General features: G+C 47.5%; 2 protein-coding genes across 2 annotated transcripts in view; one reads left to right on the forward strand and one right to left on the reverse strand.

Moving 5' to 3' along the window:
- The window catches only part of LOC140716731 (uncharacterized), a 343916-nt gene that overhangs the window by 117550 nt on the left and 209264 nt on the right, over window positions 1-17102 (forward strand). The window lies entirely within an intron of this gene.
- The window catches only part of LOC140716661 (zinc-binding protein A33-like), a 42538-nt gene continuing 25851 nt past the window's right edge, over window positions 416-17102 (reverse strand). Inside the window, exons 2-7 of the mRNA XM_073029483.1 lie at window positions 11846-11907; window positions 11058-11153; window positions 10468-10701; window positions 8639-8661; window positions 8433-8551; window positions 416-1242 (exon numbers count right to left, since the gene is read on the reverse strand). Coding sequence (XP_072885584.1) covers window positions 686-1242; window positions 8433-8551; window positions 8639-8661; window positions 10468-10701; window positions 11058-11153; window positions 11846-11907 — 1091 coding nt within the window. The 3' untranslated portion in view covers window positions 416-685. The remainder of the gene's footprint in view (window positions 1243-8432; window positions 8552-8638; window positions 8662-10467; window positions 10702-11057; window positions 11154-11845; window positions 11908-17102) is intronic.

Below are 17102 nucleotides of genomic sequence, written 5' to 3' on the forward strand. Positions count from 1 at the left end.
AAGTCATCAATCGACCATCACAAAATAAATGATAATAAAGATAAATAAATCTGCAAAAAAAAACAGATCCCCTTAATCACTAAAGATTAAACAATATTGGGAGAGAGAACTTAATATGACCTTTGTTAATGAAGATGGTCAATTCTTCTTTAATATGAACCAATCAGTGTTTAATTCAATTTAAAATTGTTCACTGTTACCATCTAACAAAGGAGAGACTATCTAAAATATTTCCTAACATAGACAATTATTGTGATAGTTATAAAACTGAAGTAGCCACTTTTTCACATATGTTCTGGTCATGTTCTTCATCAAAATCTTTTTGGAAATCTTTATTTTCTACAATTTCTAAAGCTCTGAAAATTAATTTACAACCTAAAGTGCAAACCTTTGATTTCTGTCTATACATGCAGTCCTCGTATGACCTTTATCCTCCTCCACCTCACTATCTGCTCTAACACTCCGGTTCCCCTCCCTCTGCAAAGGATGTTAGTCCCCCTCCAGTTCAGGGGCAAACCGTCCCGTTGGAACAGGCCCTACCTTCCGGGGAACAAAGCCCAATTGTCCAGAAACATGAAGCCCACCCTCCTGCACCATTTCCTTAGCCACGTATTTAGCTGCACTCTCCGCACATTTATATTTACAGGGACTTTACTCCTGACGCCGGTCCCGGGACCCGACCCGTTTACAGACCCGGAGCGGAACCGGAGCAGATTCTCAGCCACTGGTTTACATCCACAGTCCGGAAGAAAGGATAAAGTTTCCCCGTGAATTTATTCCCAGTGAAGGTGTGGAGATGGGACTTGGTCTCCGCGTTGTAAAATGAAACTGTCCCGGACTCGTAACTGAGATAAACTCCCACCCTCCCGGGGATGGGACCGGCAGCGAGACGGGACTCGGGGGAGGGGAGAACACGGAACACGTCACAATCCCGATGTAACACGTCACCATCCCGCCTGATGACCCAGAATCCGGTCTCCGGTCTCAGACTGAACAACAATCCCTTCCCCTTCACAGACTCTGCGGCGACTCCCAGCCACCAGAACCGATTCCCCGTCACCTCCACCTCCCAGTAATGTCTCCCCGATGTGAATCCCTCCGATCCCAGCACACAAGCCCAGTTTGTGAATCTCTTCCCGGTGTCAGGGAGATTCCTCCGGGTCCCGGTCCATCTCACACTCTTCCGATCCTCAGACACCTCGAGATACGGACTCGCCGTTTCCACATCCAGGGTGACAGAGACTGGGGGGAGAAACTGAGAATTAGAGAGTCCCCGGGGATCGGAGGGAGACTCGGGCAGCGCGGCCCCGGGGATGGGGGGAGACTCGGGCAGTGCGGCCCCGGGGATCGGGGGGGGGACTCGGGCAGCGCGGCCCCGGGGATCGGGGGGAGACTCGGACAGCGCGGCCCCGGGGATCTGGGGGAGACTCGGGCAGCGCGGCCCCGGGGATCGGGGGGAGACTCGGGCAGCGCGGCCCCGGGGATCGGGGGAAGACTCGGGCAGCGCGGCCCCGGGGATCGGGGGAAGACTCGGGCAGCGCGGCCCCGGGGATCGGGGGAAGACTCGGGCAGCGCGGCCCGGGGGATGGGGAGGGGGACTCGGGCAGTGCGGCCCCGGGGATCGGGAGGAGACTCGAGCAGCGCGGCCCCGGGGATCGGGGGGAGACTCGGGCAGCGCGGCCCCGGTGATGGCGCGGAAGATTCGGGCGGCGGGGCCCCGGGGATCGGCGGGGGTAGAGTCGGGCGGCGGGTCCCTGGGGATCGGGGGGCGAGACTCGGGCAGCGCGGCCCCGGTGATAGGGGGTTTTCCGCTGGACGGAGAGCAGAGAGACCCCTGGCCCTTGACTCCTCAGACAGGGGAAACATCCTCCCACAGTCCTGCCTGTTGACCCCTGAAAGAATTTTGTGATTCCATGAGATCTCCTCTCATTCTTCGAAACTGGGAACAGAGAACATAGAGCAGTACAGCACAGGAACAGGCCCGTCATACAATGTTCACATTCATTTGTGAGTGTGAAGTGGGGCAGTGTGATGGTTTGAGACAGTAAAGGAGGTGATAATGGGAACCAGTAGGGGAGAGATGAAAGGCAGATTGAACCAGGAGGGGGAGGGGTGCAAAGCCTGTGGGTGAACTATGTTGGAAGACGTAATGTGAAGCTGGAGGGGGCAAAGATGGGAGATGAGGATGGCTTTGTCCCCTTTCCCAGAACCCCATCCCTCGCAGCCCCTCATTAGTACAGGGGATGAATTTGCAGGAACCCTTAAGCAACACAGGTCCTGATGAAGTGTTTCAGTCTAAACCATGGACTGTTTATTCTTTTCCATAGAAACTTCCCGGCCTGCTGTTCCCCCAACAATTTGTGTGTGTTACTCTGCTTTAAATATACTCAATTATTTGGCATCCACAGTTGCCTGTGGCAGATTCACTATCCTGTGGATAAAGGAATTCCTCCTCATCTCTGTCCTAAATGGACATCCCTATAGTCGGAGGCTGTGCTTACCGTTCTCGACCCACCCACATCCTCCCAACATCAACTCTCTCCAGACATGAGTCAGAGAGATCTGGCGAGACCCTTCATCAGGACCTGTGTAGCTTGGATTACCAGCATCTGCAGATTTTCTCCTGTTTGATTTTTAAAGCAGAAGTTAATAAGTAAACTTCTTGATTAGTCAGTGTCTCAAAAGTTATGGGGAGGAGGCAGGAGAATAGGGTTGAGAGGGATAATAAATCAACCATTCTTCTAAACTCGCGTGAGTACAGGCCCGGAACCAACAAACACTCCTCAGATGTTAACTCTTTCATTCCCGGAATCATTCTTGTGAATCTTCTGGACCCCCTCCAATGCCAGTACATGTTTTCCGATAGAAGGGACCAAAACTGCTCACAATACTCCAAGTGTGGTCTGACCAATGCCTTTTTAAAACCTCAGCACTACATCCTTGCTCTTGTACTCTAATCCTCTCGAAATGAAAGCAAACATTGAGTTTGCCAAACTTATCACTGACACAAGCTGCAAGTTAACCTTTAGGGAATCCTGCACAAGGACACCCATGTCCCTTTGCACCTCTGATTTTTGAATTTCGCCCTGTTTACAGAATTGTCTATGCCTTTATTCCTTCGACCAAAGTCGTAGCTGCCTAAGTTTGTACCTGCCAAACTCTACCTGTGCTACAAGATCCTTATTACGTATACTGGTGCTTTCAAATAAGACCATAAGACAAAGCAGCAGAAGCCGGCCATTCGGCCCTTCGAATCTGCTCACCATTTTATCATGAGCTGATCCATTCTCACATTTAGTCCCACTCCCCCACCTTCTCACCATGACCTTTGATGCCCTGGCTACTCAGATACCTATCAATCTCTGTCTTAAATACACCCAATGACTTGGCTTCCATTGCCGCAAGAAATTCACAGATTCACCACCCTCTAACTAAAAAAATTTCTTCGCATCTCCTTTCTGAATGGGTGCCCTTCAATCTTTAAATCATGCTCTCTCGTACTAGACTCCCCCACCATGGGAAACAACTTTGCCAAAACCACTCTGTCCATGCCTTTCAACATTCGAAATGTTTCTGTGAGGTTACCCTCATTCTTCTAAACTCCACGGAGTACAGTCCAAGAGCGGTCAAATGTTCCTCATATGTTAACCCTCTCATTCCCGGAATCATTCTAGCGAATCTTCTCTGAACCCTCTCCAATGTCAGAACATCCTTTCTTAAATAAGGAGCATCACTTCCTTGCTCCTATACTCTATTCCTCTAGAAATGAATGTCAACATTGCATTCACCTTCTTCGCCACCGACTCAACCTGCACGAGCACTCCCAAGTCCCATTGCATCTCAGAACTTTGAATTCTCTCTCCATTTAAATAATAGTCTGCCCATTTATTTCTTCTACCAACATGCATGACCATACACTTTTCAACATTGTATTTCATTTGCCACTTCTTTGACCATTCTCCCAATCTATCCAAGTCTCTCTGCAGACTCTCTGTTTCCTCAGCACTACCGTTCAATCCACCTATCTTTGTATCATCAGCAAACTTAGCCACAAAGCCATCTATTCCATAATCCAAATCGTTGATATACAACGTAAAAAGAAGTGGCCCCAACACGGACCCCTGTGGAACACCACTGTTAACTGGCAGCCAACCAGAATGAGATCCTTTATTCCCACTCTCTGTTTCCTGCCAATCAGCCAACGCTCTATCCACATATGTAAATTTCCTATAATTCCATGGGCTCTTATCTTGTTTAGCGGCCTTGTCATGGGCACCTTGTCAAAGGCCTTCTGAAAATCCAAATACACAACATCCACTGCATCTCCCTTGTCTAGCCTACTTGTAATCTCCTCAAGAAATTTTAATGGGTTTGTCAGGCAGGATTTTCCTTTAAGGAAACCATGCTGAGTTTGGCCTATCTTGTCATATGCCTCCAGGTACTCGGTAACCTCATCCTTGACAATTGACTCCAGAAACTTCCCAACCATTTCTCAAGCTAACAGGTCCATAAAGCACTTTTTGCTTCCTTGCCCCCTTCTTAAATACCAGAGTGGCATTTGCAATCTTCCACTCCTCCGGAACCATGCCAGAATCTATTGACTTTTGAAAGATCATTGCTCCGCGATCTCCACAGCTACCTCCTTCAAATCACAAGGTTGCATTCCATCTGGACCTGGAGATTTATCTACCCTTAGACTATTCAGCTTCCTGAGTACTTTCTCTGTCGTAATTGAGACTGCGCACACTTCTCTTCCCTGACACCCTTGAGTGTCCGCAATACTGCTGATATCTTCCTCCGTGAGGGCTGATGAAAATACTCGTTCAGTTCCTCAGCCATCTCCTTATCTCCCATTACAATTTCTCCAGCATCATTTTCTATTGGTCCTATATCCACTCTCACCTATTTTTTACTCTTTATATACTTGAAAAAGCTTTTAGTATCTTCTTTGATATTATTTGCTAGCTTCCTTTCATAGTTCATCTTTTCCCTATTAATGGTCTTCTTAGTTTCCTTTTGTAAGCTTTTAAAAACTTCCCAATCCTCTGTCTTCCCACTAATTTTTGTTTCCTTGAATGCCCTCTCCTTTGCTTTTACTTTGGCTTTCACTTCTCTTGTCAGCCACGGTCGCATCCTTTTTCCATTTGAAAATTTCTTCTTTTTTGGAATATATCTGTCTTGCACCTTCCTCACTTCTCGCATAAACTCCAGCCACTGAGCACCTTCTCCTTTGTAACAGTAACTGCACTCACTTCTCTTCCCTCGCACTCTTCAACACCGGGCACAGTGCGAGTGTCCTCCACCTTCTCCTTTGTAACAGTAACTGCACTCACTTCTCTTCCCTCGCACTCTTCAACACCGGGCACAGTGCGAGTGTCCTCCACCTTCTCCTTTGTAACAGTAACTGCACTCACTTCTCTTCCCTCGCACTCTTCAACACCGGGCACAGTGCGAGTGTCTTCCACCTTCTCCTTTGTAACAGTAACTGCACTCACTTCTCTTCCCTCGCACCCTTCAACACCGGGCACAGTGCGAGTGTCCTCCACCTTCTCCTTTGTAACAGTAACTGCACTCACTTCTCTTCCCTCGCACCCTTCAACACCGGGCACAGTGCGAGTGTCTTCCACCTTCTCCTTTGTAACAGTAACTGCACTCACTTCTCTTCCCTCGCACCCTTCAACACCGGGCACAGTGCGAGTGTCTTCCACCTTCTCCTTTGTAACAGTAACTGCACTCACTTCTCTTCCCTCGCACCATTCAACACCGGGCACAGTGCGAGTGTCCTCCATGGTGAAGACTGGTGCAAAATATTTGGTTTAGCTGCCATCTCTTTATCCCGCATTATTATTTATCCGGCCTCATTTTCTACTGGTCCTATATCCACTCTCATCTCTGTTTTATTTTTTTTACAATACTTGAAAAACAAGTTGATATAGTTTGCTAACTTGTTTTACAATGACAGGTGTGTAAAAAGGGCCTGAAAGATCTTTGGAGCCCAGAGTCACCCCAACCACAAACTGTTCCAGCTGCTACCATCCGGGATACGGTACCGCAGCATAAAAGCCAGGAGCAACAGGCTCCAGGACAGCTTCTTCAACCAGGCCAGCAGACTGATTAACTCATGATGACACATCTGTATTTCTATGTTATATTGACCAGCATGTTATACATATAATTCATCATAAATTACTATAAATTGTACCTTGCACATTTACATGGAGACGTAACGTAAAGATTTTTCATCCTCATGTATATGAAGGATGTAAGTAATAAAGTCAATTAAATTCAAATCAATTTCTTGTTTATTTTTTCCCACCCAATCATCCTTTTAGTTTCTCTCTGTAGATATTTAAAAGCTTCCCAATCCTCTGTCTTCCTACTAATTTTTGTTTAGTTGTATTCCCTCTCTTTTTCCTTTACATTAACTTGTCTTCCCTTGTCAGCCACGGTTTTACTATTTTGCCATTTTAGTATTTATTTATTTTTGGAGTACATCTATCCTTCACCTTTCTCATTTTCCCAGAAACTGACACCATTTCTGCTCTGCTCTCATCCCTGCCAGCATCTCCTTCCAATTTGCTTTGGCCAACTCCTCTCTCAGACCACTGTAATTTCTCTCACTTCTCTGAAATACTACAATGTCAGACTTCACTTCTCCTTATCAGATTTCAAGTTGAACACAGTCATGTAGTGAGCACGCTGCTTCCTAAGGGTTCTTTTAACTACTCTCCTCTGGTTCAATACATAACACCCAATCCAGTAGAGCTGTTCCCCGAGTAGGCTCAACGACTAACTGCTCTAGAAAGCCATCACATTGCATTCAACAAACTCTTTTACCAACCTGATTTCCCCAATTGACCTGCATATTGAAATCTCCCATGATTATCATAACATTGTCCTTTTCATCAGCCTTTTCTATTTCCAGTTGTAATCTGTGGGCCTCAACCCACTGACTGCTGGGAGGCCTGTATATGACTGGTGTCAGAGTCGTTTTTACTTTTGCAGTTCCTTACCTCAACCCACAAGATTCAACATCTTCCAATCCTATGTCACATCTTGCTGCTGATTTACCAGCAGAGCCACACCACCCCATCAGCCTTCCTTCCTTCCTCCGATAGATTGTGTAATCTTGAACATTCAGATCCCAACTACAACCATCCTTCAGCCACGTTTCCGTGATGGCCACAACATCATACCTGACAATCGGTAATAGTGCAACAAGATCATCCACCTTATTTCTCATACTCCATGCATTGAGATATAACACTTTGTGAACTGTATCTGCTACCCTTTTTAATTCTGCATCTCTAATGCACTGATACTCACCCTGCTGGCTGCAATTTTCTCCTCTCATCTGTCCGCCATATCTGTCAGTCTGACTGCACGCTATCTTTGCATTTTTAACATCGGTCTTATCCCTTCACTCCACTTCCAACCCCCCACCCCACCAAATTAGTTTAAACCCTCCCCAACAGCTCTATCAAACCTCTCTGTGAGAATATTGTCTCCCTCGGGTCGAGGTGCGACCCATCCCTTTTGAGCAGGTCATTCCTCCACCAGAGGCCATCCCAATGATCCAAGAACCTGAATCCCTGTCCCCAGCATCATCTTCTCAGCCATGTTTATCTGTCAAATTATCCTGTTTCTACCCTCACCAGCACGTGGCACAGGCAGCAATCCAGAAATTACAACCCTGGGGGTGCTGCTTCAGAGCTTTCTACCAAGCTCTCCAAATTCTATTTTCAGGACCTCTTTGCTTTTACTTCCAATGTCATTGTCTCAAAATTTACCAAGATATCTGGCTCTTTTCCCTCCCTCTCTAAAATGCTGCGGACACGATTCGAGGCATCCCTGACCCTGGCAACCAGGAGGCAACATACCATTTGGGTGTCCCGTTCACATCAATAGATTCTCCTGTCTGTTCCCCTGACGACTGAGTCCCCGATCACGACCACTCCCCCTCTTCTGCCTCTAACAACAGTGAGAGATGCTGATCCGGAAGGGGGAAGACCTGTGTCAGTCAGAGTCTGCACTCACAGGGAACAGAGGACGTGTGTATTTTTCAGACAATCCCGGTCATCACACTGATACCTGCTTTTATTCCCTACAATATTATCATCAGTATTAAATTCCCAGTTCCTCTGGTAGATCCAAACTCATGTCCTGGTGTGTTAGTGCAGTGTGCCTGGGATCAGGACACAGTGGTTCATTTGCCAGTCCCGTGTATTGATTGTATTGTGACCCTGTGCTGGTGTGTTCAGGGGTCTGACATCTCCAGCTGACTATGTGACAGTGATGCCTCCCAGTCGGTGGGGTTGATGTGGAATAAACTTCAGTTCCCCTTCAGCCCAGTATTACAGACAATCTTTGCCTCAAATTGGAACTATATCGAGCTTCATAAACAAGAAGAAATGAATCTTTGTAAGTTTTACCTTGATTAATAGTATCAAGCGTTTCTCTCAGCACTGTGTTCAACAAATAGGGGTGATCGAATTTTTCAACCGGTAGGGTCTCATCTGTCACTGACAATTCCTCGATATCGTCATTAATCCTGTAAATATTAAACTGCTGGTTATAAATTGCTATTCTGAACTATTTTACAAATCCAATCAGGGTTTCAGTAAAGAGCATGTCCTACCTCCTGTTCCGACGAGCTTCCTCCTGAAATAAATCAAACACAAATCCGATTAGACTTGGACTTACTGTCCACATCATGAATTTCATCCAAATCATTACAAGGTTTTGAAAATTCCCACTCCCACAGTCACTCAAACACACGGACAATACAGAACCACAGGGTAACTTACAAGGAAAGTTTCTGAATGTCAGACCATTTCTGAGAGGATGAAACTTACAGGGAAGACAGGACAGGCTGTGCATTTTCATCTGGATATGACGTCAGTGTGATAGGATGGAGGAATTTAAGATCAGTGATGTATGTGATTGTGTGCGGGTGGAGGAAGTACCTCTATTTATGGGGAGACTTGTGAGGTGATGTAATTCCAGATGGATTTTAACAAATTCCACAAGAAATTTAGTGAGGAGGATGTGGAACTCAGTGCCACAGGAGTGGCTGAAATGGAACAGCAGAGATTGAATGTAATGGGGAGGCTGGATAAACACGTGAGGGACCAGGGAGTTCAGGGCACTGTTGCTGGTTGTGGTGAGTAGGTGGCAGGAGGATTGTGAAGCAGGGAAACTGATAGAAGATGGACCTAATGGCCTGTTTATGATAGAGAATGGGATATAATCCCATGTGAGATGTATCCAAAAAATAAAGAGACAGTGAAAGATTCCCATCTGATGGAAATCGGATATGGAGGATAAGTCTGGTGTGCGGGTCACATTCTTTGTTCTCACTGATTGACAGAGAGATCCTCACACCCACCGCACCAGACACACTCACAGCCTGTGACTGCAACTGGGTGTTAATGGGAGTTTTAGAGGATATTTAATGCGGTAATTAAGGAAACAGTCAGCAGCTCTGTGTTATGATCAGAGTAAATAATTTCAGAGAAATTTGCATTCTGTCCTGGGATGTACAGAAGTTGTGGAAGTCCAGTTTTGGGACAATAGACAATAGGTGCAGCAGTAGGCCATTCGGCCCTTCTAGCCAGCACCGCTGTTCACTGTGATCATGGCTGATCATACACAATCAGTACCCCGTTCCTGCCCTCTCCCCATATCCCTTGACCCCACGATCTGTAACAGCTCTATCTAACTCTCTCTTGAAGGCATCCAGAGACTTGGCCTCCACTGCCTTCTGGGGCAGAGCATTCCACATATCCACCACTCTCTGGGTGAAAAGGTTTTCCCGCATCACTGTTCTAAATGGCCTACTCCTTATTCTTAAACTGTGGCCTCTAGTTCTGGACTCGCCCATCAGCAGGAACATGCTTCCTGCCTCCAGCGTGTCCAATCCCTTAATAATATTATTATTATGGGACAACAACCCTGAATAGTAGCATCATTTGTCGGGTGAGAAACAGTTTACTGCCATTTTAAAATGCTGTGTGTAGGAGCAACACATCTGTTTTCCGTCTGCATTGTATTCTGTGTTACGTGTTTATTATGGTAACTGGTCACGTGAGTGGGGACGTGGTAAAAGCGAAGGGAAAAAGTTACGTGTCCGTACTTTGCTCTGGGCAGTTTTGATCTGGGGACGGGCGGATGTCATTCTGTTCTTGACTGCTGTGTTGCAGCTTACTTTCCAATGAATTACCCTGAAGTTTCATCGCTTCAAGATTGTATTTTGCTAATGAAGGACTGAAAGCGTATCTTGGACATTTTGAAATGTCATTATTGGAGTGATGGGAGGGCGCATCATGCAAGTATAACAACTTGTGTGAGGTCGCCAGCAGCGGCAATTGATTTGTTAGAATTGGCCGCTGTGCTGTGTTTATTTCAAATATACCACTGTTCATTTAGTGCCCTTTGACAGAAACAAATTGAAATATAATCCCTCACCTTGAGAAACATCACACTGTCTTTTTGATCCATCTGTTCCTTTAATTTAGTGATTTCCTCCTGAATAATCCTTATATTCTCTTGAAAAGCTAGAAGATTTTTCTCCATTGGGTTGAGAATCCTCTTCTCTTCTTCCCTGAGATCCCTGAGTAAGCTCTGCTCTTTCTCAGTGATAATCCGGCGCAGTTCAGCAAACTGGGATGTGATGTGTGTCTGAAGGCTGTGTGACTGTTCCTGTCGAATGAAAGGTGAAGATTAATATACTGCATTGCTGTGCTCTGTTTCCTTTTGTTGTTAAGTTCGGTATATTAGAGTCCATTCTACTTCTGAGAGCATTCCCGTCAACAGCATTCCCTCACGTTTTCCTGAAACCTATTCTCACTTATAAACTCCCATCTCCATTCATCCGGCATGTCCTTGAGATGTGTCGGAATCTCTCGTGGTCACAGGGAGAGCATGCAAACTCCACATAGACAGCAGCAGAGGTCAGGATCGAACCCAGGTCACTGGAGCTGCGATACTCGGCTATTCTGCATTAAATGGAGCAAAACTCGACAGTAATATCAGAAATTCCGCTCAGGAAGCCTCACCCGAACTCCGGAAATCTTCTCTTTCTGTTGCTGCTCCTTTTCCTGGAAGTCTGATTTCTTTTTTGTGAGAGAGTCTAAGGAAGATTTTAGCTGATCCTGGAAGTCAGAGAGTGAAGGAAATAGAAACAAAGATGCATCAAAAGAAACAGGTGATCAAACCCGATTATCACACAAAATGCCGGAGGAACTCAGTGAGTCAGGCAGCATCTATTCAGGGGAAATAAACAGTCGGTGTTCCGGGATGAGACCCTTCATTAGGACTGGGAAGGAATGGGACAGAAGCCAGAATGAAAAGGTTGGGGATGAGAACCAGCTGACAGGTGACGGGTGAGACAACGTGAGGGGGAACGTGGGGGAGGGTGATGAAGTGAGAAGCTGAGAGGGGACAGGTGGAAGAGGTAAAGGGCTGGAGAAGAAGGAATCTAATACGAGAGGACAACCGACCATGGAAGAAACGGTAGGAACTGTGCTGTTTGCGGCCCTGAATGGTGACGAGGGAGGAGGTTAGGAGTCAGGTGTAGCACTTGTCCCGCTTGCAGGTGTCAGTGCCAGGAGAGAGATCAGTGGGGAGGAGCGAGTGGATCAGGGCGATAGAGTACGTAGAGCGCGATCCGTATAGAGAGCGGAGAGTTGCGGGGTGCGGAGGTGGGCTGTGGGACGGAGAGATGCTAGAATCCCGTTGAAAATGGCCGAAGTTGCAAAGAATGATGTGTTGGTTATGGAGGCTCGTGTAATGGTATCTAGGGCAAAGGAAATGTGTTAAGTATTTAATTAACGTTCGTTTTTACCTTGTAGATTTTAACAGCTTCTTTAATCAGAATGAAGCGGTGCTCTCTGTGTTCCTGCGCAGCTGCACAGATCACACAGATCAGTGTCTTGTCCGTTTCACAAAACAGCTTCAGTTCTTCCTCATGTTCTTCGCAGTGACGTTTACTTTCCTTCCCTTTCGGATTCAGGTTTAGATGTCGAGCTTTTTCAGCCAGATTTGCTAAGGCCCGATTCACCCTGAGGGTGCGGTCAGCAAACTCCTCTCTACATTCCGGGCAGGAGTTTCTCTCCTCCCTTTCCCAACACCGTGTGATACAAGAGCGACAGAAGTTGTGTCCACACTCCAGAATAACCGGATCGATGAAGAAATCCAGGCAGACGGGACAAATTGCCTCCTCGCTCAAACTCTCGGCCGGTCCTTTCGAAGCCATGTTAACTCCCGGCACTTCCTGATTCAGAATGCTTTCACTTTCGGGGAGCTGCTGATCCCCTGCAGTACCGCGATTGTCCACTACGCGCGCTGCAGACTCGGGGAATCAAACAACACACACACAATCTGCTGCTGTTTCATGTAACTGCGCGTCGCGGCAACGCAGACCGCAACAACTGTGATTGGTCCGCTTGGTAACATCGCATTTCCTCCGGTCTATAGGCATACTGTCCGTACACTGATACGAAATAAATGGTTGGGGACGATGAACCAACTCGTCAAATCTTGCTCCCGACATCCGAAAATACTTGAAATGCATTTCCTCGTGCATGTCACTCAGTGGCCGGACAAGCACAGAAAATTCACCCTCCTTCTGCCTCAGCCCGTTCAATGGAAGTACATACCATCAGACTGGGAGGGGCCCTCTCGTCTCCACTGCAGTAATCTCGGGGCAGCGCGCTCTGGGACTGATCTCCGGGCATGCAGCAAGGATCAGACTGGGAGGGGCCCTCTCGTCTCCACTGCAGTAATCTCGGGGCAGCGCGCTGTGGGTATGATCTCCGGGCATGCAGCAAGGATCAGACTGGGAGGGGCACTCTCGTCTCCACTGCAGTAATCTCGGGGCAGCGCGCTGTTGGAGTGATCTCCGGTCATGCAGCAAGGATCAGACAGGGAGGGGCCCTCTCGTCTCCACTGCAGTAATCTCGGGGCAGCGCGCTGTGAGAGTGATCTCCGGGCATGCAGCAAGGATCAGACTGGGAGGGGCCATCTCGTCTCCACTGCAGTAATCTCGGGGCAGCGCGCTGTGGGAGTGATCTCCGGGCATGCAGCAAGGATCAGACTGGGAGGGCCCCTCTCGTCTCCACTGCAGTAATCTCGGGGCAGAGCGCCGTGGGAGTGATCTCCGGGCATGCAGCAAGGATCAGACTGGGAGGGACCCTCTCGCCTCCACTGCAGTAATCTCGGGGCAGCGCGCTTTTGAAGTGATCTCCGGGCATTCAGCAAGGATCAGACTGGGAGGGACCCTCTCGCCTCCACTGCAGTAATCTCGGGGCAGCGCGCTGTGGAAGTGATCTCCGGGCATGCAGCAAGGATCAGACTGGGACCGTCTCGTCTCCACTGCAGTAATCTCGGGGCAGCGCGCTGTGGGACTGATCTCCGGGCATGCAGCAAGGATCAGATTGGGAGGGGCCCTCTCGTCTCCACTGCAGTAATCTCGGGGCAGCGCGCTGTGGGAGTGATCTCCGGGCATGCAGCGAGGATCAGACTGGGAGGGGCCCTCTCGTCTCCACTGCAGTAATCTCGGGACAGCGCGCTGTGGGAGTGATCTCCGGGCATGCAGCAAGTATCAGACTGGGAGGGGCCCTCTCGTCTCCACTGCAGTAATCCCGGGGCAGCGCGCTGTGGGAGTGATCTCCGGGCATGCAGCGAGGTTCAGACTGGGAGGGGCCCTCTCGTCTCCACTGCAGTAATCTCGGGACAGCGCGCTGTGTGAGTGATCTCCGGGCATGCAGCAAGGATCAGACTGGGAGGGGCCCTCTCGTCTCCACTGCAGTAATCTCGGGGCAACGCGCTGTGGGAGTGATCTCCGGGCATGCAGCAAGGATCAGACTGGGAGGGGCCCTCTCGTCTCCACTGCAGTAATCTCGGGGCAACGCGCTGTGGGAGTGATCTCCGGGCATGCAGCAAGGATCGGACTGGGAGGGACCGTCTCGTCTCCACTGCAGTAATCTCGGGGCAGCGCGCTGTGGGAGTGATCTCCGGGCATGCAGCAAGGATCAGACCGGGAGGGACCCTCTCGCCGCCAGACAGGTGAGGTCTTGTTGCCTGTTGGTGAGATCTGGTGATGAGGCATTCTGCCAGATGGTCTGGACTGTCTGCTCAGGGAACCACTCCACTGTGTCCATCCAGTCCTTCTCCTGCAGTAACTGCAGGATATTCCGTGCTGACCACTGTCTGGTGTTCTTGTGGTCAAAGCTGCTGGTCTGAAAGAACTGTCACCAATTTCATTAACACAAGGTTCACATGGATAAGCTTCCTGACTGAGACAGACACAGTCTCACAGGGTATTTACAGGGTAGGGGCAGGAATGATGTTTCTCCTGGCTGGGCAGTGGAACCGGGGATCACAGACTCAAAATCCGAGATCCCTTCAGCAGGACTGAGATGAGGAGAAATTTCCCCACCCACAGTGCAGTGAATATTTGGAGTTTTCTCCACAGGTTTTCTAAATTAAACCTGCATATTTAGGGGCTCGGCGATGTTGGGAACGTTGCAGGAAAGTGGTGCTGAGGGCAAAGATCAGCCATGTTCTGAGTGAGGGACAGAACAGCGCAACGGGCCGAATGGCAACGTCTGTTCCTGTTTCTTATTTTCTAAATCACGAGGTTACCTTTGCGCCTTGTTCTCCCTTGGCCTTCAGCCTGTCGGATTGCACAGGGGAGCGGTGAGAGCTCCGGAGATCGATCAGCAGCCGGTGCGGTTATTTCATGTTCTTGTTCTTTATCATTATTTTTGTATTTGCATTTGCACAGATCAGCACTCTGGCTGATCTTTCTGTGCTGCCTTTATGGCAGTTATTTAGTTTATAATATTTTCGCGTAGTAATTTGTTAGCATTTTTTAGTTAAAGTTAGGATTGTTTAAATCAATTGATTTGTCTGTAATACATCGCGGCTGCGATGACGTCACATCCGGGTTCGCCGCGTCTTGTGGGGAATTACCGGTTTGAAATTCACGCAAGGGTGGGGGTCACTCACATGTGCTACCATAACGCTGACTAGGGTCTCTCTATGCACCAAAGACACAGTGAAAGCAACGCTGTAAGTCATTAGATAATCGGTATTTTGAGTTAAAATGTTAACGCCGATTCTGTTAAAAGTAACGACGGTCGGTAAGGTTTACCTTTTCGTCAGTTAAAGAGTCGGGATAGTTTGTATTGAAGTGTATCTAAAGCAGCCAATGGAGCAGCTAGATTCTGACTGTATGCTGCACTTTAATGTAATGTAGTTATTGTAGTTTTACCTTTGCAAGTATTCACAATGTAAATGTGATATTTAGAAGGAAACAAACACTGTACCAATCCTGTATTGTTTTTCAACAGTTTTCACCATGCGTTAATGTGAAGAGTGAACAGTAAATGGTTAATCTTACTGCGGTCTCGTTTGCATTGATTCTGGTTTATCTCGACGTTTACCTCGGCGTTACTTCACACCCGAGCGAGAACGTTACACTTTCACTGCCTGCTTCTGTTGTGGTTACTATTCTATACTTTTTCTAAGTATACCCGCAGGAAAATGCTTCTCGGGGTTGTATGTGGTGACTTATCTGGACTCTGAAAATAAAATTTATTTTGAAATTTGAGTTTCGGGAAACTTGCTTTAATTCTGAGAACAAACTGTGACTGACATCTCCAGCTCCCAGTAGCAGCCCGTCCTCACACACTCACAGCCAATCAGCGACCAGCGCTGGGAGAAGGATGCTCTCAATGGCTGAGGGGTGTCAGTGGGCGGGACGCTGAGCGCCCGGCCCAGCCGGGGTTTGGAACCGGGTCCGAGTGAGCCCGGAGACCGGGAGCTGAGCCTCGGGTTTCGGCTGCACCACCGGCGGGTCGTGAATCCTTTCGAAGGCAGAGCTGAAGAGACCGGCGGAGATTCCGTGAGATGTTTCAGCTACACCGAGGCGCCCGGCCTTTCCCCGCCGAGGATCGGGGCCTGTTGTCTCCCAGACCCGTCCCTTCCTGCTGGGAGACGGGAGCTGCCCCGCAGCGGCTGCCGATGGATCTCCGGAGCTCTCACCGCTCCTCTGTGCAATCCGAACGGCTGAAAACCAAGGGAGAACAAGGCGCAAAGATAAACTCGTGCTTTAGAAAATAAGTAACAGGAGCATGCCTGGCCACTCGGCCCGTTGCGCCTATTCCACCCTTTCCTCAGAATAGTCCTTTCTTTTTTAATCTTTTTATTGATTTTAAACAAACACAAATGAAACATGAATACAAAGCGCTTGAGAGTACATAATTAATAGGTTAAGGTATAAATACAAATAGATGATAATAACCTCCCAAACTCATAGTGGTTACAAAAAATGGAAAAAATAAGAAACCCTCCCCCCCCCAAAAAAAAAGAAAAATATTCTAACCGACATGGGCCATTGCATTATATCAATTATAGCGTCAATACTGAGTTAAGTATTGTATGTAATGAGTTTTTGCTACAACAAGTGTATGGGACATTGGAAAAAATGTTGAATTTCCCCATGGGGATGAATAAAGTATCTATCTATCTATCTATCTATCTAATAACTCTGCACATCCATCAAAATAATTAAGGATAATAAAAGTAAGGTTTAGGAAAAGTCAGTTTAGCTCATATGAAAATGTTGAATAAATGGTCTCCCAGTTTCTTCATATTTAACTAAAGGGTCAAAGACAACACTTGTAATTTTTTCTAAACTCGAACAAGAAATAGTTTGAGAAAACCACTGAAATATAGTTGGAGGATTAATTTCTTTCCAGTTCAATAGGATAGATCTTCTAGCCATTAATGTAACAAATGCAATCATCCGCCGGGCTGGGGGGGGGGGATAAACGACTATCCATCATTGGTAAACCGAAAATTGCAGTAATAGGATGCGGTTGCAATTTGATATTCAGAACTGTTGAAATAATACCAAAAATATCTTTCCAATAATTTTGCAAACAGGGGCAAGACCACAACATGTGGGTCAATGAAGCGACTTCAGAATGACATCTGTCACAGGTTGGATTAACATAAGAATAAAATCTAGCGAGTTTATCCTTGGACATGTGAGCCCTATGAACAACATTAAATTGTATTAGGCATGTTTAGCA

The sequence above is a fragment of the Hemitrygon akajei genome, chromosome 26 (assembly GCF_048418815.1).
Source record: "Hemitrygon akajei chromosome 26, sHemAka1.3, whole genome shotgun sequence".
In the NCBI taxonomy this organism is placed as follows: Eukaryota; Metazoa; Chordata; class Chondrichthyes; order Myliobatiformes; family Dasyatidae; genus Hemitrygon; species Hemitrygon akajei.